Below are 23,410 nucleotides of genomic sequence, written 5' to 3' on the forward strand. Positions count from 1 at the left end.
CAAAAAACTACACCTGTTATCTCAGTAACAACATAAGAGTTAATGTATACATTAATCCTGTTGAGATTTGTGTCCTAGGAGAGCTACTTTAAATCTGCCTGTCATCTGAATTTTAATTCTAGATTGTGACAAATGTTAAATCATTATGAGATCTCCGTAAAACAAAGTTAATTCAAACAACAAAGCTGTATTTTGGTAAATCTATACCAAATGACATTCCTATTGTCCCCTCAAGGAAAGCACACCAATATAACCATCAATAACTGCCAAGAAAAAAGGAAAGTAGTAGAATTAAAGATGTTTTAATAAAATATTTTGTCTTATGTTCATTATATTTTCAAATCTCAAAAAGATTACTAAGACCTCACACTAAGAAATATTCTATGTAGAAAAATGTTTTCAGATGAGAAACGACAAACACTGATTAAAATGGGGGTGTGGTTCCTAAGCACTTACCACAAGATTTTTTTAAAAAGTTCAATATAACTTCACACTGGGCTAAAAGAGATCTTGACAAGTCACCAAAATTATAACCCTAACTATTCAAAGTTCAATATAACTTCACACTGGGCTAAAAGAGATCTTGACAAGTCACCAAAATTATAACCCTAACTATTCAGAACTATAGCTATACCACTGCTAAAAGATCATCTTTCTATCTGAAAAAAGTTAGGAAGTAAGAAAGATCACCAAGAAAAAAAGCTTCATCATCTCCTTTGGCAATTCAATACTTAACTCTCATTTTCATAAAGGTCTTCCCAAACTCAATCCTTTATGCTACAATCATGTCCCACATAAAACTAGCTTTGTAAACTTTAAAAAAATGAAAAGGACACTCTTACTATTTCTCCTTAAGTAAATCAAAACCAAATATCAGTAGGCGGTAAATGCAAATAGCTTTCTGTGCATATAAAAAAGACCGCAGTATTGCCAGACTTGACCAGGACCAAGTCAAATACTGAGATCTATCAAGTCTGCCCAGAGAGAAGGTCCCCAAACCAAAGTAGGCCACCTCTGACTAAATTATCATTCTTCAAAAATATATTCAAAGTGGCACTCACTGTACCCTACATTGCATTAAGTAGTCCTGGACTAATAGAAAAGTTAAGAATGTCATCTCAGATTTTCACAGACCTCTAACAGCTCTGTGGTATGGGTGGGACAGTCCTATATTTTCCAGGCACAGCAGGATCCTTTCAACTGTAAGTGGGTCCAGCAGAGTAAATTATGACTTGGAAATATAGTCACTATCATTGTGCCATGACAAATACAAAGAATCCTAGAACGTTAGCACTAGTTTAAAAAAAAAATCCAACTCATTATATAAAGAACTGCTACCCAGAAAAGAGAAACATCTCCAGAATACATGGGGTAAATCTATTTTTAAAAAATGCATCTTTTTAAATAGTAAAGTGAAAACTCTTATTAATATATTAAATTGCTTACAGTGCTTCATGTTATGAATTACATGTTTGTAGAACAGCATGAAAATGTTTTCTACAATAGGCCCCACACAATAAAATTTTAATCTTTTTTCAGGAATAAAAATATATACAGTCAATTAAACTCTTAATATACAAGAGTAAAAAAATTTTATATATTACACAATTATAAAAGGTAAAATTATGGACATATTTGTTGACTCAGAAAAAACAGTAACCAAAGACACACTTGTATTATTCAAACACACTATCCAAGTGCCACATTCAAAAAGAGTCACTCATAATTACTAGACTTCTCTCATAAATAGCACAGACTCAGGACTCCAAGATCAAGATTACCTTGACGACCTTCATCATTGGTGAAGAGACCTGTGTCACTGCTACTACAAACACTGCTGGTTTCACTGGAAAAAGAATAAAATAAAAAACTATCAGTTCCAGTTATAAAATATTTTAGACATCTCAAATTAAGTTTTTAAAATCCCAAAATTTCATTGCATTACCATATCCTATGAATAATTAATACATGAAAAATTTCTGGAAATTTTCAAAGGAAAAATTTTAAGTCCCAATCAGTAGAGAACTCATAGCTGCATAATTTCTGAAAAATTTTCATGTCTCCTTATACATGGAGCATGTGAATGTAATTAAATCTTTGAATTTAAAATACTCTACAATGATGCAAAATTGATTTGGCTAGTTTAGGATATTATTCATAGGCATGGAGATATATGTAGTTTCCCCATAAAGAGACATTTGTTACAACCAAAATAATTTGTTTAGAAAATGATACATCAAGCTGCCTAGATTTAACTTTAATTTTAAAAAATTTTTTGCCATAAATATTAAATGTTAATGAACTTAATAACTTACTTTTTGCTACTGTATAAAAGCAAATAAAAATTCAAGAAACAGAATAAACCATCAACACCAAAATACAACAAAGAAAGTTATGTCATTTTCTGAACTTTGTGTCTCCAATGTCAAGAAAGTACTACAAGCATTCATTTTCACAAAGGAGCTAAGAGATAGAAGAAAAATAATATTGCCACCACCACTACCAAAGTTGTGTAATTCAATTTCTGACATTTCTAATCAGTCTCACTTTTTGAAAACATCACCATTAGCAGTTTCTGTTGCTTCTGATGATTTGATTTTTTAAAATTATATCTTTACATATTTCTGAAATGAAGGTTTTCCTAGATTGGGTTCAATTTCTTTCACATGCTGCAAATAAAAGAACCTGGGGATGACAAAAGGTAAGAATGGTTATATATTGCCAAATGAAGGACTTGAAATACATTACAAGAGAAATTAGATTACGCAAAATTACATTCTGAATGATCAATACCTAAAGATCAGAGGCACCAAATCATTACTGATCAGAGAAATGTAAATTAAAACAACTATGAGCTACCACCACATACCTATCAGATTGGCTAAAATGACAAAAGGGGAAAACGATAAACGTTGGAGAAGTTGTGGGAGAACTGGGTCATTAGTGCACTGTTGGTGGAGTTGTGAACTGATCCAACCATTCTGAAGAGCAATATGGAACTATGCCTAAAGAGCAATAAAACTGATCATACCCTTTGACCCAGCAATAACAATACTATGCCTATATCCAAAATGGAAAAATGGAAAAAAGTCCTACACATTCCAAAATATCCATAGATGCTCTTTTTGTAGTGGCAAAGAATTGGAAATTGAGAGGATGCCCAGCAATGGGGAAATGGCTGAACAACTTATGGAGTTCTATTGTTCTAAAAGAAACCATTAATAGTCGAATTCTAGAGAAAAATGGAATGAGTTACAGGAACTGACGCTGAGAGAAGGGATCAGAACCAAGAGAACATTATACACATTAACAACAATATTGTGAGTTGATCAACCTTGATAGATACAGTTCCTCTTCTCAGTAATTCAGAGACCTAGAACAACCTTGGGAGACCTGTTATGGATAATGTCATCCACATTCAGAAGAAAAAAACAAAACAAAGAAAAATCTACAAAATCTGAATGAACGCCATGTTCATTTTTTACTCATATTTTTTACTCATTTTTTTACATATTTTTTTACTCATATTTACTCATATTTTTCTTTCTTATCTCATGGTTTTGTTTTCCCCCTTAGTATTAATTTCTCATATAGAAAATAACTAATCTATAAACATGTTAAACACAAATGTATACATAAAATATTCACCAGATTGTTTGTCACTGAGGGGAGGGGAGTGGGAAGAGGGTGGAAGAAATCTAATTTATAAATATGCGTATGCATGTGGATGAATGTTGAAAAACTTTCATAAGTTTTTTTCATATATATTTAGTTATAATTGGCAAAACAAAACAAAATATCAAGCATGAAAAAAGATCAGAGACAGCTAGGTGGCACAGTGGCTAATAATAATGATAATAATAATAATAATAATAATAGTTAACATTTATAAAGTGCTTAATATGTTCCACGCACTGTGATAAACACTTTATATTTGTGTTGGACTTCAAGCCAAGAAGACTGAAATTCTACCTCAGATATTTAACTGTGACACCCCCTGAGCAAGTCACAAATTCTATGCATGTTTCCTTATATCTAAAAATGAGGAAATTAGACTCAAATGCCCTCTGAGGTCACTACCAAATCTAAATCTGTGATTCTATGATTATGTTCTGCAGTATTTAAACATACCTTCTTTGCCCAAGGGAAGAGCACTGGTTCTGGAGTAAAAAGGACCTAGGTTCTGTACCTACTTTGGGTGCTTCCTTCAAGAATGACTTCAAGCACATCAATCAACTACCCTGAACTTTTTAACTCATTTATAAGAATTCTGGACTCGAGAGTCTCTGATGTTCCAGTAGTTTCTAGAGCTATAATTGTCTTACCCTAGATCTTTTGTTTTGTAATCTAGTCAAATACAGTAGTAACATTAACATCATTTTGTCTGACTTTGAATCTTATTAAGCCATCCCCAATTGATGCCCCTCCTCCATTAGTTCTCTTCTATAACAAAAAGTATTTGCAGACTATTGTTATAAATATGGGTCCTTTTCTCTCCTTTTATCTTTTTTTGAAGTATATGTCTAAGTATTAATGGGTTAAAGAATATACAATTCAGAGACTTCAGTAGAGCGGTTTCTTTCCAGAATGGCTAAACATATTGTTCTTCTCCCAAAACTTTTCAACAGTTGTTCTTTTACCTTTTTGTCATCTTTACCCAGCAGATGTATGCAAGATGGGACTAGACAGCTGATGCTACATTTTTTCAAATGGTTACAGATAGTTTGCTTTCTTCTTTTGAGAATTGCCTGCCTTAAAATAAAACCACAAAAAAATCATTAGGCAGTCTAATGATTTTTGTGGATTTATTTTCCATCCTACTACCTTGACTGATATTTTTGCTTCAACTTGACTATCTAGAGTTCTCAAAATAGATTATCACATGATCAGCAAATTTTATTTCCACTTTGCTTACTTTAATCCCTCAGTTTCTTTTTTCTTCCTTGTCATATTTGCTAGAGCTCATATTTCAAGAACTATATCAAATATTATGATGGTAGATACCCTTGCTTTGACCTTACTGGAAAAAATCTCTATCATTTCTCCATCACAAAGAATATATGCTGGGCAAGTACTATAAAGACTCAAGTAATTTTAAAATTTCCTGCATGTATTTTTCCCATTAATAGCAATATCATTCCCTGAGAATAAAATGATCTTATGCAGTCTTGGCCTATTTTTTTCTCTAATCATCTAGTGTCATCTTGCCTTTCCATGAAACTACTACAAATGTTTATAATAGTTAACTATGAAGTAACTGAAAAACATCAAATGGCACCTCATTTTCCTCTGTGCAACAGCAGAGAGGAATCTGGATCACAACTGGAAAGAGCTATTTTCTTCAATAATATACCTCATAATCAGGAAAAACATTTTTACTTATTTTATGTAATTTTTTCTTTTTAAAGCCACTTATATGAAAGGATGCATTCAGTTAGCAATAGCATTTGAAAATTAATGTTTGTAAAATTCATATTACTTGCATAAGTTATAAATAACTGGTCAAAGGATATGAATATGAACAAAGGTCTCAACAAAAGATTGGAAAACTATAAATGGCATTTTAAAAATGTTTCAAAATCACTAATAGTAAAAGATAACCAAATTAAAATAACTCTGAAATTTCACCTTAATACATACAAAGGTGAAAAATGAGTAATCAAATGGATGATAAAAAGATTGTGGTAAGATGAGCAACAATGATGCAATTACTTGGTGAAACCGTAGTAGTTCAACCATTCTAGAAGTCAATTTGGAATTTATGCAAGAAAAGTGAATGAACTAAGGACCATCCTACTACCTATATACCTCAATGAAGTCAATGATAGAAAAAATGCAAAATATATAGAAAATTTCCAACTTTATAAAAGCTTGATCTTTCAATTTTGAAAAAGTGTGTGTGTGTGTGTGTGTGTGTGTGTGTGTGTGTGTGCGCGCGCGCGTGTGTGTCTCAACCTGGAGGACGCCAGATTACCAACCATAAACTTGTTATATCCCCAGAGATTAATCTCACAACAACTTGTTGAAACCAAACACGGCAACAAAAGTAACTTTACTAGAGCATATCATAAGTACTTTGTTCTCCAATGAGATCAAAGGAAAAAATAATCAGCAAAGAACCTGAGTAGGAAACCTCAAACACTGCTTAGTGCAAACACTAAACAGTAAACCATTCACTAAAATCAATGTCAAAGTTCTCTGCATAGTTGAATAACATTTAAATTTTTCTACTTCCCAGGCAGGCAAGAAATATAAATGCACTGGTTAAGTTCAAGTAAACAGTGTTCTTGGTATATATGCCTAAAATCAAGCTAGCTCATATAGCAACTTACTTATTCATTTCCCAATATAGTGAGTAAAGAGGTAAAATGGTATAACAGCATTAGACTTGGATTAAAGACCTAAATTCAAATACTACCTCAGATACTTAGTGACTTAGTAAGATTTTAGGCTAGTCATTTACCTTCTCTGGACCTGTAAAATGAGCTGGACTTTAAATTCTTTAAATTCTTCTCTCAGTTCTAAATCTATGATACTATGAAACTTCAGACTTGAAGTTTGGTTCTCAGGAGAAAGAAGCTGCTGAGCAACAAAAAACTATCCTGGTCATCTCCTGAGCTAGTACACTGTCTCTTCCCAGAAAAAAATTAAGTAGAGAGAACAGAATTCATGAAAATGAGTGCTACTTTAACCTTAGGGATGTGCAATTTTTTAAGATCTGGGGGATGGGGGGGAGGTGTTAATAGCCAAAGGAAGAAGGATTAAAAAAACCATCCTTTAAAAATCATACCCATACCAAATTCAGTATTCTTTCCTAAAGTATACCTGAAATACAATCACAATGATCTTTTGAAGTTTGTCTCCAGGGTACTTAATAACCAAACCCAATACAAAGACCTGATTTTTAATCCATTCACTATTTCTTCAAAGCATAGAGAGGAAAGACCTTCCAGTCAGATTTTAAAAAAAAAAAAAAGTATCAGAAATAAAGAAAACCAATTCGCCATTTCTTAAGAGAAAGATGACTTACTTTAGGTCTTAATTCCTATCTTCTAGTTATAATTTCAAAGTTCCTCTAAATTCTCCAAACTGAGAAAAACTGCACAACACTTTTTCCCCTTTTACCTAAAGAGTTTGCCAGTCTTATCACATTACTAGTCACTAATGACTTTAAGACTGAAAATGAAAAGATTGGTTTAAGCTATCTACCATCACTTAGTAAGGACATTAAGTTAATCACTGCACACAACTACATAACTTTAAGATTTTTTAAATAATCATAATTGAAGATGCCCAAAGTTCTGAGGTACTACTATGCTTATATTAGTAGCAAAATATATAAGAAAAGCTCATAGATCAGTACCCCCAATTATGGGATTAAAAAACAGTATCTTCAACCTGCAACACATGTCCTTTCTCCTAGCTCCACTAAACTCTGATTAATGACCTCCACTTGCAAAGGAGGCTACTTACCTTAACCATGAAATAATGAATGCTATTGATTCAACAAGCTACTGTTATAGAGTTATTGATCATCCAACCTTTGGTTAAAATGGTCCTCATTTAGCAATTTCAGTGTCACAAACACCTAGAGCAAAGCAAGCTTATAATTAAAGAGTTTGAGAGAGTTTAAGTGAGAGGTGATGGACAGAGAGTTCAGCTTTCATCCATTTATTTCTGCTTCTGAACTATTGTTTGTGTCAGAAGGGATATTGATTTTCTATAAAAATAAGAAAACAAGAGGCACTGCAGGGCTGCAGAAGGTCAGCCTGGGCTACAAAAGGAGGGGCAGGCTTAACACTCTGTCTCTGTCACTTGCCTCCTAGGAGATGGGAATATTTTCTTTCCTGTGAAATTGGCCTTTAATACATCACTTCAGGAAGGCTCTTGGCTGCCACTTTAGGCCATCACCAAACCAATTCAATTAACCCAAAAGAAAAGAGCTGAACTACGCATTCAATGAAAACAACCAAATTGGTCTAGGATCCTATGATTAGGCTGTGTGAAGCAACTCATTAGTTGCTGGTAAACAGACTTCCGGAAACAAGAACTGCATCTTCTGTCCCTTCCCAAAAAAAACCTCAAGTCATAAGATCCAGGCACAAATACATGTGAGTATAAACACATGCACACAAAATTAATGACAATCAAATCCATAGACACACACACACATCTACAAATGAGATATATGAGGTAAATAAAAATAATATGAAGTAGCTCAAAAACGACTTGACTATCACAGGATGGTGAAGAAAAAGGGAAAAATGGAAATCTAAAATGACTACATATTTGATCAATTCTAGAAATGAACTTAAGAAGTTGGATCACAAATGGTTATAGGATTTAGACATAAAAAACAATACTATAAGCAAATTAGAAGATCAAGACTAGTTTACCTGTCAGATCTATGAAAAGGGGAGCAGTTTATGACTAAGGAGAGACGGAGAACATCACCAAAAACAAACTAGATGATTTTGATTACATTAAATTAAAAAACTTTTGCACAGATAAAACCACAGTAACCAAGATCAAAAGAAATGTAGTAAACTGGGAAACAATCTTTGTAACTAAAGATTCTGACAAAGGACTCATTTCTAAAATATACAGAGAACTGAGTCATATTTTTAAAAAAAGCCATTCCCCAGTTGACAAATGGTCAAAGGATATGCAAAGGTAATTTACAGATGAGATCAAAGCAATCCATAGCTATATGAAAAATTGCTCTAAATCATTACTTATTAGAGAAATGCAAACTAAAGCTTCTCTGAGGTACTACCTCACACCTCTCAGATTGGCCAATATGACCAGAAAGGAAAATGATCATTGTTGGAAGGGTTGTGGGAAATCTGGGAAACTATTATACTGTTGGTGGAGCTGTGAACTCATCCAACCTTTCTGGAGAGAAATTTGGAACTATGCCCAGAAGGGCAACAAAAAACGTGCATACCCTTTGATCCAACAATACCACTACTGGGTCTATACCCTGAAGAGATTATGAAAAAGGGTAAAAACATCACTTGTACAAAAATATTCATAGCAGCCCTGTTTGTGGTGGCAAAGAATTGGAAATCAAGTAAAGGTCCTTCAATTGGGGGAATGGCTTAGCAAACTGTGGTATATGTATGTCATGGAACACTATTGTTCTATTAGAAACAAGGAGGGATGGGAATTCAGAGAAGCCTAGAAGGATTTGCATGAACTGATGCTGAGTGAGATGAGCAGAACCGGAAAAACACTGTGCACCCTAAGAGCAACATGGGGGTGATGATCAACCTTGATGGACTCGCTCATTCCATCAGTGCAACAACCAAGGAAAATTTTGGGCTGCCTGCAACAGAGAATACCATCTCTATCCAAATAAAGAGCCATGGAGTTTGAACAAATTTCATTCCCTTTAATTTAGGAAAAAAAAAACAGGTATCTTATTGTCTGATCTTGTTATCTCTTATACTTTTTGTTTCTTCCTTAAGGACGTGATATCTCTCTCTCTCTCTCTCTCTCTCTCTCTCTCTCTCTCTCTCTCTCTCTCTCTCTCTCTCAACACACTCAATTTGGATCAATGTACAACACTGATCTGACAGATTGCTTTCTGGGGTGGGAGAAAAACTGTAAAACTCAAAATTCAAATAAAATCTTTAAAAAAAAGAAGTTGGATCAAAAAAAAATTACTTTCAAGTGATTAAAAAAACTTCTCTTTAAAAAGTCCATTTTAAAATTATGAAAAATTGCTAAAAACTTTATCATGAAGTTTTCATGAATCGAACTTCTTTTGCTGAATTTCAGCAAGATTGAAGGTAAAGTTATTAATATTTAAATTTAACAATGAAAATAGGACAAGATGGGCAGTTTTGTAAATATTCTGGTTAATACTTACTAATAGCTTCAAATTTCCACATTTTGAATTACATGTCAATGAACAACAAGATATTTAATCTAATTTGTAAGAGAAGCAAAGATCATTATAAAAAAAAGTAGTGGTCAAATATGTCATTTACATAAAAATTACAAATCTTTATTACCAGTATTTTGAAAGAAGCCTCAATTCAATGCCAGTACAGCCCTGGAGGACTAAAGAAAATTTTCCCCATTTCCCAATGGAGGAAATCCAAAAAGTGGGAGTACTAATTAGTTAAGATGTGGTAGACTTTAGGATTCTTGAATTATTATAAAATTTTTAAGAAAGAATTGTTCCCTCTGCTTCTGACATAATTCCATCTGTGTTCTTTTATAACTACTAGAAGACTAAAGGAAGGCAAAAGGGACATTAAATAAAATTCTGAGAACTGTCAGAAACAGGAAGTACTTAACAAAACTGAAAAAAGTTATTTCCAATTTGAAAAAAAAAATATGTTCCTGACACTTCCTCAAATCCTTAAGAATTACACCCATAGGGGCGGCTAGATGGCACAGTGGATAGAGTACTGGCCCTGGAGTCAGGAGTACCTGAGTTCAAATCTGACCTCAAGACACTTAATAATTACCTAGCTGTGTGGCCTTGGGCAAGTCACTTAACCCCATTTCTCTTGCAAAAACCTCAAAAAAAAAAAGAAAAGAATTACACCCATAAACCTGTTTTCAAAAAAACTTGGTTAAGCAACAAAGTCCTAAAGGAGATCACATGTTCTGCAGTGTGAAACAAAACCTATACTTTCAAATAATTCAAACTTTCAGATAACCAAGAATTATACTGTCAAGACTATCAAATAAGCATACTTGTGAACCAAGATGGAAGGGAAGAAAGACAGATATAGCTGACTAATTAGAGGCTCTAGATGCTACATTAGAAAAAAAACTGTTCAAGTTTGTGAACTATTAAAAAAATTTATTAATGTTTCAATATATCTAGTTTCCTTTGTCAATTCTATATATTTCAAGTATTTAAAAACATTATTTTTGAGCAAGGATCCATAGATTTCACCAAACTGTCAAAGGCAGTCCATGACAGAAAAAAAAAAAGGTTTTTAAAACTTCTGTAGTTTAGGTCTGGGACCTAGACCCCAAGAAAAAGAAAAGAAAAAAGAGTAGAATAGAAAGAAAATAGTTATATCTACATATCAAAGTCTCAGAAATAACCAATGTAAAGAGAAAAAAAGTGACATCATGAAAAGAAGTAATAGTAATAAGCTATGCTCTCAAAGTAGTATGATAATTAAAATAAAATAAAATAAAAATTTTGTACTTTGTAAATATGCTAAAAATGAAAGTCATAATGATCCAAGAAATTAAGAGCTATTAAAAAAATATAACCAAGAAGGAAAAAAAGTTGGTTTAAGTCAAAAGAGTTTCAAAAACGTGAAAAAGAAGCAAAACTTACAAAGAAACCTGTATATATGGAGGTATATATTTAAATAATGTATTTGGAAGGAAAGGAAAGTCAAATTATGAACTCCCCTCGATATATTTCTGAAGATTAGAGGATGTAAGGTTTAAAGTGAAATCAAGATGCTAAGATTAAAAAACAAATAAAACCAACAGACATCCAAGCACAAAGCAGCTTTTCCTGTTCCTGACATATCCTACCCTAAAACTCTCCATGATTTATACCTATGATTTCAAGACATGTTTTGGAAAAGTAAAGTCCTAGCAGAGATCAGTCCTACAGTATAAAAATGTTTAGGATTGTAACAGAAAAAAAGTTAATGGAAGACATCAAACTGAACCCCTTCAATTGAAGTTCCATCAACTGTCAAGGCACTAGGCTCCTATCTGAAGTAAAATGGTTAAGAAAAACTATGCTGACGTGTTAACCAAAATTTCTTACAGCTAAGTTTTTTTTATTAAAAATGTATGAAAAACTAAATAAGAACCAATGTTGGTTTTATTTTTGATGCTTCCCATGTGTGTATAAAGAATTTAATGGTTTAAATTACTCATGAAAATATATTTGAATAATCCAAGTGTTTCATCAGTTTAAAATTCAGATATTCCTAAATAATTCTTAGTATGTAAAAATTTTGACACATTGCAGGCACAAAGTCTCTAATACTTACAAAAATATAAATGTAAATATCAATTCAGGTTACCAAAGAATATATACTAAATAACTACAGTCATTTACAAAGCCTGGAGATTTCTAAACTATGGGTTAACTAGTAGTAGAAAATCAAAACTACAGAAGCAAATTTGTTATCAAAGTATTTGCACGTGACCATAGATTTGCACTTTGGAAAAGATTAGTGGGGAAAATCTTTGGTTTGTATAGGGGATGGCCTCACCATTCTGACATGTTCTCATCAGAGCCCTGTTTTTGTTCATCAGCTTCACACTCCATTCTTTCTTTTCTGACCGATTTGCTAAGAAAAGTCCTATTTTCTGTGGTCTCACACAATCCATGGCCTGATGAAGTCCAGGGAGCATTCTCCTTCCATCGAGACAACCGCTGCTTCTTGGCAGATTTGAACCTGCAGCCTCTTTCATAGCTCCAATCTGACACCTTGAGTTTTTGTTGGAGGCTAGCAGCCACTTCTGAGGTCACTCGCTTCACCTTCCTCCTTCGCCTCAGTGGTCTACATGGTGCATTCTCAGTAAAGGAGTCTGACTCATGCCAGGAGTGTTGCTTATTCTTTAAGGTGGCACTGAGAGCTGGATGTCTCTTGGCCACCATTGTGTCATCAGAGTCACTGAAGTTGGTGACTGCAGCCACTTCCCGACAGTCTTTGAGAGCCTCATCTAAGCTAGATTCTGAAGCCTCACTATAGCAGCAGGTATGTTCAGCTAAGTGGGTGAAGTCAGAACGCCGCTTCCGACCCCTCCGTTTTCGAAGTTGTCGTCTCTGCTGTCGAGGGCTCAGAGCCATCTCCTCCCATAGTTCATCCAACTTATTCTGCTCAGATGTCTGCTCCAAGGCCGAAGCCAAATCATGCACCAGCTCATCCATGGAGCCACGTCTGCCAAAAACAGGAATTCAAAAATTAAATGAAACAAATAGTGTTGTACATACCACATCACTAAGGTATATACTCATATACCACTAATAACTTCTGGCACTATAAATATACCCTACCTGGGGAGTTGAAGATGGGGGAAAAATCATCTTTCATTACAATACACTTCAACTCCTTTCCACAACCTTTGTGATCAGCAAAAAAACCTTCTAAAAATATGTGGTTGGCAATTCTCTATGCCAGAACAATACATGTTTTTATAAAGAGCTGCCACAATTTTCACATAAAACAAGAGGAAGCATAATGAAATGAAAAGAGCCCTAGACATGGAATCAGATTTACTGGGTCTTTTGTAAAATGGAATCTTTTGTGAGAAAGACTACATAAAGCTATTATCTAGCAACTTATAAAAGATAAATTTGCTTAATATCAGCACCCAGGAACATAAATCAGTACAAATAACTACTTACCACCACCAGCTCTTTAGGAATACTTAAAAGAAATAGAATAATTGCCAACATTTAATTTTCTCCTTAAAGACATTGGCGTTCTTGTCTTTTACAAGTCTTGTTACTACTAATAAGAAAAAAACTATAGTTACCAAAAAAAATAAAACCAGGCTAAGTTAAAACTGAAATATTATATGTATGTTATCAAACTATACTGTACATTTTAAGATTTGTGGCTAATTGGTTTTCTGGACTTTCCTTCTATTCACATACTTTCAAAATCATGAGACTAAATTTTGAAATTTCAAATTGACTTACACCAGTAATTATACTGCAAGACAATTTTATAGTCAAAATTTTCATGATAACAGCAGTGGTTGGCTTCTGTTTTCACAAATTCTAATAGTTCCTAACAACTTTAAAATCAAACAACCATAATAACATTTTTCCAAGTGGGATGGCTTCATGGATTAAGTCCCAACCTATATCCCAGGTAAGGCAGGTCTTGAACCAGGAAAGAGTGATATTATTTGGTGTTTTCTTATTCCTTCCTTATTAAGAACACTTTTAAGCACAAATTAAAAAAACAAAAACTTAATGCTTACCACCATGTTTAGAGATGGTGATTACTACTCAGTATTTTGCACAGTATTTAAGTGTATCTGTGATCCTATCAATTTGAATGTTTCCTTCAAGTCATCCATTCTGTGCAACTCTTATTTATGTACTCCCATTAATATCTCCAAAGGCCACCCTATGTGCTGGAGGGCCATCCTTGCTTTCTCCTAACCTCACAAGCAAACTTATAAGACCAGTTATGCCACCTGTCACCCTCTACCCTCACCACCCAACCAACCTTCTTTTCCAATCACACCTTTTCCTAATGATGATTCATGAAATAAAGTATTCTGACACCAGTTTATGATTGCAATGGGCTTTAAATCATTCCATTTTCATCATGTGGTCAAGACAACAAATTCTATGTAGAATACCATCTAATTGAGAAGATGCAAAGGTGAAATGACTGAGACGTTTCTTATGTATGATCAAAATCATCTAAATGCTAGAAGAGCCAAACAAAAAATGACAATTCACCTAAAAATATTAAAGTAGCTGAAATACACAGGTGTTCTCAAGTCCAAACAAGAGTAAAGAAAATGGGAAGGTGGTCCTGTAATCTCACTGACCCCTGAAAGAGTTCAATGCTCTAAAATCTCAAGCCTGTGAAAATTTCAATGCATGTATATATATACTATGTCAAACTAACAAAATTCACTGTTTTATATGTGTGTACATATATTATATATGTAAATATATATATACATACACGTATATATTTAAAATACACACTAGACACACAGTGTCCTTCAGACAGAATGGCTCAAACAGGTGATGTGGGAGTCACCTGCAGGCCCCGGCTGGACCGGAGGTGCACCGCCGCCCCACGCAGATGCGCACACGGGCCTGCGGAAGCCCCCGGTCAAGTTCGGGCCCGAAGCTGTGTGACAGACGCGGGGTGGGCGGGGCGGGGGGAGGCCCGGGGGGGGGGCAGGGGCCCACGAGCCCCTCCTGGGCCAGGCCACGTGCGACTAGTCCCGAGGCCTGACCGGCTCCGGGGGGCGGGTGCGGACCAGAGCTCGATGCCTTCTCTCGAGGGCGGGAGGCCCCGCGTCCTAGAACCCGAAGCCGGGGAAATCGGTGCAGACGGGGAGGGCAGAGGAGGGGCAGGGCCCGAGGCGCTGCCCGGGAGCCCGGGCCCGGGTCCCCGGCGCGGCCCCTGACAGCCAGGCCCGACACGCCGCGGCCAGCCCCGATCGCAGCCCCCCCCCCCCGGCCCGCCCACCGCCGCCACCGCCCATCTGGGGCCGCCTCCTGGGGCTTTCTCCCGGACCCCCCGCGGACCCACGTCCCGGGCTCCAGAAGGCGCCGCCGGGCCCCGGCCCCGGCTCGCAGCCGCCCGCCTCCCACTCACCGGCTGCCGCAGCCCCTCCGCGGCCGGCGCAGCTCGGGCCCGTCTCTCCGCGGGGGTTCCCTCGGTGACCTCATTTCCGGTGCTGGCCGGGGGCGGGGAGGAGCAGGAAGGCGTGCGGAGCCCCGCCCCCTCCGGCCCTCCCCTCCCCCAGCTGCAGCCCCGCCCGCGCGCTTCCTCCCGACGGCCCGCGAGCTGCGAGGAGCGGGTCACGTGCGCTCCGCCCCGGGGGCAGGGCGGGCCCGGGGGGCACCTCCAGCTGAGCGCGGGCCCGGACCACGTGGTCCTGAGGCCAACTGACCCGGTGTCATCCCCCAAGTAACCCCTGAAGGGTCTTTTTACAGGTCCCTTGGGCCTCCAAGAAAAAAAAAGCAACTTTTTTCTTCTCCCTTTGAATTAGAGTAAAATTAAAGACCCAGAGTGAAAATGTTTTAAATGAATTGACATGGAAAATACTTTGCAAACCTTAAGTAAGGATTTCAGAGACCATCTCTACAAGTCCCCTCATTTTACAGAAGAGGAAACAGAAGATCCCAAGTGCTTCTTATTTTTTTTCTTCTTTTCATTTCCTTTTCTTGTCTTTCTGCTACTGCTAATTTCGTTTTTTTCTTTATCTTTACATTTCCCCCCCCCAGCTGCGTGCAAAAATAAGTTTCAACGTTTACTTCCAAAACCTTGAGTTCCAAATTCTCTCCCATTTTCCAGTTGATTGAGAAAGGAAGGTATTTGATGTAGGTCAAAAATGTGCAGATATGAAAAACTACTTCAGTAGTCATGTTGTGAAAGTAAACATAACGCCCCCTACATCCAAAAAAAAGAGAAGCCTCAAGAAAAATAAAGTGAGGGGCAGCTAGGTGGCACAGTGGATAGAGCACCAGCCCTGGAGGCAAGAGTACCCGAGTTCAAATCCAAGCTCAGATGCTTAATAATTACCTAGCTGTGTGGCCTTGGTCAAGTCACTTAACCCCAATGCCTTGCAAAAACCTAAAATAAAATAAAGTGAAAAAAGTATGCTTCAGTCTGCATTCAGATAGCACCAGCTCTATCTTTGGGATGGATAGCATTCTTTATCACAAGCCCTTCAGAGTTCTCGCTTAGATCATAGCATTGCTGAGCAAAGGTAAGTCATTCACCAGCTGATCATCCAGCAATATTGCCTGTCATTTTGTATAAGGTACGTTTCCCATTGCCTCTTCTCACTTAAGTTATTTACTGAGAGCATCTATCTTGTTCATCATTTCCCATAACAGAACAGCATTTTATCTCAATTTCCTACCACAATTTGTTCAGCCATTCCCCAACCCCTGAGCAGCCCCTCAGTCTCCAGCTCTCCACCACTAGAAGAGAGTTGCTTTAGATAACCCTTTTCATATAGATGCTTTTCTTCTCATAGTTCATCTCCTCTGGAATATAGACCTAGCAGTGGCACTGGTTTTATATTCCTTGGAGCATAGTTCCAAATTGCTCTACAGAATTGTTGAATCATTTCACAACTCCTCCAACAGTGCATCAATGGCTCAAATTCCCTACATCCCTTCCAACAGTTGTCATTTTCTCCTTCTGTCTGTTAGCCAGTCCAATAGGTATATGGTGGAAGCTCAGAATTGTTCCAACCCGCATTTCTCCCATCAATGATGAGGTAGGACATTTGAATTTAAATATATTGCATTGATAACCTCATCTGAAAACTGTTCATGTTTCTTGATCATCCACCAATTGGGGATTGGTTCTTTTTATAAATTTTATAAATTCGATTCAGTTCATTATGTTTGACAAAAATGACATCTTTATCAAAGTTGTTTCATAATTTTTTTTCCCACAGCCACCATTATTAACTGTATTTCCCCTCTATTCTATTCCCCACCCCCCATTTATTCTATTCTCTCTCTCTCTCTCTCCTTTCATCTTGACTCACCTCAAAACTGTGTTGTATCTAATTACCTCTCCCAAGATCATCCCTCCCTTCTATCACTTATACCTCCCTCACCCCCTTTCTTCCATTCCTTTATTCTCCTATTTTCCTCTAGGGTAAGATAACTTTCTATGCCCAATTGAGTGTGTATGTTTTTCCTCTCTGAGCCAATTCCCATGAGAGTAACTCACTTACTCCTCCTCACCTTCCCCCTCTTTCACAGCAAAAGTTTTTTCTTGCCTCTTTTATGTAAAATAACTTACCCCATTCTACCTCTCTTTTCCCTTTCTCCCAGTACATTCCTTTCTCCCCCATTAACTCCATCTTTTTAATATTTTGTAATTTTAAATTCAACTCCTTCCAGCAGCTTGTCTATATATGTTCCTTCTAACTGCCTTAATAAATGAAAAGGTTTGTATAAGTTATCAGTATCATCTTCCCATGCAGAAATACACACAGTTCAACATCATTAAATCCCTCATAATTTGCATTTCCCATCCACCCTCTCTATACTTCACCTGAATCCTATATGTGGTCATTTCATCATTAAAGTTTGAAATTACCTTTCTTCACTGAATGTGTTTCTTTTTTTTTTACAAGTCTTATTGATTCCTTTTTATGATTATAGATCATTTTTTTTTAGGTTTTTGCAAGGCAAATGGGGTTAAGCGGCTTGCCCAAGGCCACACAGCTAGGTAATTAAGTGTCTGAGCCCCAATTTGAACCCAGGTACTCCTGATTCCAGGGCCAGTGCTTTATCCACTATGCCACCTAGCCGCCCCTGAATGTGTTTCTTTTTTCCTGAAAGAATATGTTCAGTTTTGCTCAGTAGTTGATTCTTTGCTGCAATTCAAGCTCTTTTGCCTTCCAAAATATCATGTTCCAATCCTATGAGCCCTTAATGTAGGAGCTGCTAAATCTTGAGTTATCCTGACTATAGCTCCATGATATTTGAATTGCTTCTTTCTGGCTACTTGTAATATTTTCTCCTTGGCTTGTAAGTTCTGAAATTTGGCTATAATAACCCTGGCAGTTTTCATTTTGGGATCTCTTTCAAGAGGTGATCAGTTGTTTCTTTCAAAATTTTACCCTTTGCTTCTAGGATATCAAGGCAATTTTCCTGGATAATTTCTTGAAAAATGACATCTAGGCTCTTTTTTTGGTCATGACTTTCAAGTAGTCCAATTATTTTTAAATCATCTCCTCTAGATGTCTATATAGAGAGACTTTTCTAAGAATTAGGATTGGTACAGTCAAGTAATTTGGGAGATGATGCAGTTAAACAATTTTCTTTTGAGAATGGAGATGGTTAGGAATGTTTGTATATGGGCAATAGTGACAGGGAAAGAACTAGTACAGAGATGTGAAAACAGAGGTTTAAGGGGAGTGAAGTGATTTACCCAGATCTTATAGGCAGTAAGCAAAGGTCAAATTTAAATCCCCATTCTTATTCTAAATCCACTATACCACATTTCCACTTACAAATACAAAAATCTGAATACAGAGATACCAACCGTGCCCATTTAAGATTATCACAACTCTAGGGCTGATTAGTTCAAATCCAGTCTCAGACACTTAATGATTGCCCAGCTGTGTGGCCTTGGGCAAGCCACTTAACCCCATTGCCTTGCAAAAAAAAAAAAAAAAGATTATCACAACTCTTCTTTAAGAAAGGTGTAGATGATAGAAGGGAGGGATGATCTTGGGAGAGGTAATCAGCCCTGGAGTCAGGAGGACCTGAGTTTAAATATGGCCTCAGACACTTAATAATTACCTAGCTGTATGATCTTGGGCAAGTCACTTAATCCCACTGCCTTGCAAAAAGAAAATTTTTTAAACAGTTAACACTGTTGGGAACCAAAATAGCAGTGTGAAGCTAACATGCTCCCAGAGCTTTTCCTTACACAACCTAAAATGAAGCTTCTACTCAGACAATAAAGCTACAGATCCCATCAAAAAAAATTAAAATGAGTTTACAACCAAGGACATTGTAGAGGATCTTCAGTGAAGGTCTGTTGTCTTGCTAGCTAGGCAGGAGAGTAGAAAAGTTAGCCAGAGTTTTCTAGCCCAGTGCAGCCCAGGTCTTAGCAGTTAGATAGCAGCCCAAGTTCCAACAACTAGATAGCAAGTCAGCAGGGAGGGTCCCATTCACAGACAAAGTGTCTGAACCCTGGGAACACTGGGGCAACTAATAGGACTGAGTTGGGAACAAACCAGAGCCTGGACATGAGGGAAGAAACAAATCTCTGCATAGGATATGTCTGGGCTACACAGGAAACATCTTGGAAAGCAATAAACCTAGGGATCAGACCCTAAGCCCAGCACAAAAAGTTCAGGACTCTACTCCCTATACCCCAGGAACAGAGCTCAACAATCAAAATGAGCAAAAAAGAAAAAAACAAAACAAAACCCAAAAGAACATTAACCACAGAAAGCTACTATTCAGATAGAGATGATAAAAAAGTCATCTCAGAAGAAGAAAGCAGTGAAAATTACCTCATGGGAAGCCTAAAAGGAATTTGTGAACAGGACTCAAATCCAAAACCTCATAGATTTTTAAAAAGATTTTAAAAACCAAAGAAAAGAGAAAGAAGAAAAACTGAAAAAAAAAAGCAACGAGAGCCATATAGGAAAATTATGAAAAATTGACCAAAGAAATCAACTCTTTTAAAAGTAAAAATAATCAACTGAGAAAAAAATTATAACTCATCAAAAAATAAAATTGACCAACTAGAAAAGGAATGCAACTCATCTAGTACTTAGTTCCTATGCATAATTAAATCAAAGTGACCTTACTTTAACTAGAAATCTTAGTTAAGGATGATTGCAGTACAATTGGGACCGAGGGTAAGAGCATACTTAGAAGTGTTAGACATAAAAAGATTAGAAAGTCACCCTGCCTTAATCCATACTTTAGCTAACAAGGATTTTAGTACCATGCAAAAAGGATCAGAGGGAGAGAGCTTACAGATACTTTGGAAGGGCTGTAGGGTTATGGTTGGAGTAATATAGAGAAGGAAGGAGAGCGGGTACTTAGAGGGACTGGACACGAAAACATCATGAAGAGATTTTTACTTTGCTTGACACTTTGGCTACAATTTGGGGGGGTATAATTGGTTAATGAAATAATTTGACTTTGCATGATGCTTTGGCTCATGAGAATTATATGTCCAGGGAGGGTACTTGAAAGGGGGTAAGGTATAAAGTGATTATAATTTGATGAGATTTATGACTCTTGAGAAGTGTATTCCTAATGAGACAAAAGAGGGGAGGGTACTTAGTGACTACAAGGCAATACTGCTTATCAATCAATTAACCTGTGGGAATAGTATTTCTATCAGGACAGATAAAAGGAGTATATTTTGAGAAAGGGCTAAAACAAACAAACAAAAAACACAAAAGAAGGACTAAACTAGAAGGTTAAGGCATTAGTGGATAAATAATACCAGGTGAAGAGATACAAAGATCTATTATAGTAGAGGAAAAGAAGGGATCAATAGATTTGTCCCAGAGAGAGAATAACATGCATTCCCAATTGGGTTAAAAATCTCTCCCACCCTACAAGGAAGTAGGCAGCTGGGGAAGGAAAAAAAAAGAAGAAGAGACTGATAAAAGGGAAGGTGAAGTAAAAGTGAAAGTAAAGTTAAAGTTAAAATTTAAAAGAAAAATTAAAGGGGGAGAAAGTTAAAAGGGGAGAAAAACTTTGGTGAGGAGGAATAAGAGGAAAGAAAAGAGAAAAAGTATAAATGGAGAAACACAGAAATACAGAATTAGTAATCTTAGATGTAAATTTGAATGGGATGAACTCTCCCAGAAAACAGAAGCAGATAGCAGAATGAATTAAAAATTAAAAAATCAGAATCCAACATAAGTTGGATTTCTTTATAAGAAACATATTTGAAGCAAAGAGATATGGGGTAAAGGTAACAGATTGGAGTAAAATATATTATGCTATGGTGCAGCTAGGTGGTGCAGGTATAGAGCACTGACCCTGGAGTCAAGAAGATCTGAGTTCAAATCCAATCTGAGTTTTATGATAAAATTAATAAAATAGATAACCCTTTGATTAATCTAATTAAAAGAAAGAAAGAAGAATACCAAATTACCAGTATCAAAAATGAAAAGGGTGAACTCATCACCAATGAGGAGAAAATTAAAGAGATAATTCTGAGCTATTTTGCCTAACTGTATGCCAACATATTTGACAACCTGAGTGAAATGGATAAATATTTACAAAAAATACAAACTACCCAGATTAACAGAAGAGGAAATGAAATACTTAACCCCATTTCAGAAAAAGAAATTGAAGAAATTATCAATAAACACTCTATGAAAGAGTGTCCAGGTCCAGATGAATTTACAAGGAACTTCTACTAAGCATTTAAGGAATGATTAATTCCAATTCTATATAAACTGTTTTTGAAATTTGGAGGAATTCTGACAAACCCCTTTTGTGACATCAATATGGTGCTGATATGTAAACCAGGAAGAGTCAAAACAGCCAAAGAAAATTATAGACCAAGCTCCCTAAGTCTTAAATAAAATTTTAGCAAAGAGATTATAACTTTTTTCCAGGATAATACCCCAAGATCATGTAGAATTTATGACAGGTAGGCAGGGAAGGTTCAATATTAGGAAAACACTCAATATAATTGAACATATCAATAACATAACCAAAGAAATAATAAGATTATCTCAATAGATGGTGAAAAAGCATTTGACAAAATACAACATCCATTCCTATTAAAAACTTAGAAAGTATAGGAATAAATGGAATTTTCCTTTAAATAATAAGCAGTATCTATCTAAAACCATCAACAAATATTATAGGTAATGGAGATAAACTAAGACCAATTCCAATAAGATCAGGGCTGAAACAAGGATGCCCATTATTACCATGTGGATTGAAATTACCTTGGTTAAAACAGAAGGAGGACTGTGCAGAAGAAGTAAGTTATCAGATTCAGGTATATGAGACTCTGGGTCCAAGAAAACTTATGACCTTGGAAAGGTCATACAAGTCTATGCAGAGTCCTTTCAATGGGAAACAGAGGGACACACCCCCTCTCAAATCCAAATAGTTAGCAAGATAGGTTCTAAAAGTTACTGTTATATAAGATATCCTTATACATTTAACAATGAGAGACAGAACTCGTTTTTTTAAGAACTATGTCCAGAAAGTAGAGGAGGGGTTCATGTATTAATTAACAGCACATATTAAATGGGGTCACAGAATAACAGGTCACAGCAGGAATACTATTTTCCAACTCAAAAATCATGCTAGAATATGTGTGGAATTCCATGAAGAGTAAAGTTATATGAAAGGAGAAGCAAAGGATAGGATTTGGGGAATCCAATCCTGTGGTAAGAGAGCTTCAGACTCACCTAATTAGTGCTCCCCAGGGAGTGACTTCCTTCCCAGAGGGGGACTGATGAACTGTTACTGCTAAGGAATTCAAGAGTACAGAATTTTAAATAGTAACCTAATGCATCATAATGGTTATAGTTAGTGAGCACATGCTCCAATGAAGCCAATGCTGAAGTACTCCTGGAAATAGAGCTGCATTGGCTTCTGGTAACTACAAAAAAAAAAATTTATTTTTGTACAGTCAGTTAATTCAATTAAAGGCATTGTATGGGGACTGTCTTTTGTACCTTTTTAGATGGCTATATACTTGGTCCCATCAAGATGAATTCTAGGTACACCCATTTCTTCAATGTGGATCTTCAAGGGAGGGGGTGAAATTCCTAAAGGAGATTAGTTGATAGACTAGATCTATTCTACTCTATCCATAATAACTCATACTCTCTGCCTAGTCTGTGAATCAACTAGACACTATGTTCTGGATGGAATCCTACCTGAGTGACATCTGGTTGTAGCTAGAATAGGCAAACATGGGCAAACCAAATATAAAATTTGAGCAGGAAATCTGACCCAGACACTGCAACACTATTGGTAAATACAAATATTGGTGCAAATAGACATCTAGGAGTGTCAAGAGAAAGCATAGAACCAACAACTTTGCTATCTGAGCAAAGAATAATGACATCCATTCTAATAAGAAGCATTGGAAGTGACTCTTAAATCATGGGCTTGATAAAGTGGCAATGAATTGCCAACCAATGGAGCACTAGTAACTATAGTTACCTACAGGATCAGTATCTTTCTGTCTCTGACCAAAATTAACATATTTCC

The 23,410-nt window shown here is 36.3% G+C and overlaps 1 protein-coding gene across 4 annotated transcripts in view; it reads right to left on the reverse strand.

Moving 5' to 3' along the window:
* GPATCH2L (G-patch domain containing 2 like) overlaps positions 1-22,647 on the reverse strand; it is a 63,375-nt gene extending 40,728 nt beyond the window's left edge. For 2 of the 4 annotated variants that reach the window (XM_074235678.1, XM_074235680.1), the window contains exons 1-3: positions 15,306-15,407; positions 12,216-12,887; positions 1,782-1,846 (exon numbers count right to left, since the gene is read on the reverse strand). In XM_074235678.1, coding sequence (XP_074091779.1) covers positions 1,782-1,846; positions 12,216-12,887; positions 15,306-15,379 — 811 coding nt within the window. In that variant the 5' untranslated portion in view covers positions 15,380-15,407. Of the gene's footprint in view, positions 1-1,781; positions 1,847-12,215; positions 12,888-15,305; positions 15,408-22,599 lie in introns of those variants that run through there. The other 2 variants (XM_074235679.1, XM_074235676.1) reach the window with 2 other exon arrangements.
* Positions 22,648-23,410: the final 763 nt, after the last annotated feature.

The sequence above is a fragment of the Macrotis lagotis genome, chromosome 4 (assembly GCF_037893015.1).
Source record: "Macrotis lagotis isolate mMagLag1 chromosome 4, bilby.v1.9.chrom.fasta, whole genome shotgun sequence".
Taxonomy (NCBI): domain Eukaryota; kingdom Metazoa; phylum Chordata; class Mammalia; order Peramelemorphia; family Peramelidae; genus Macrotis; species Macrotis lagotis.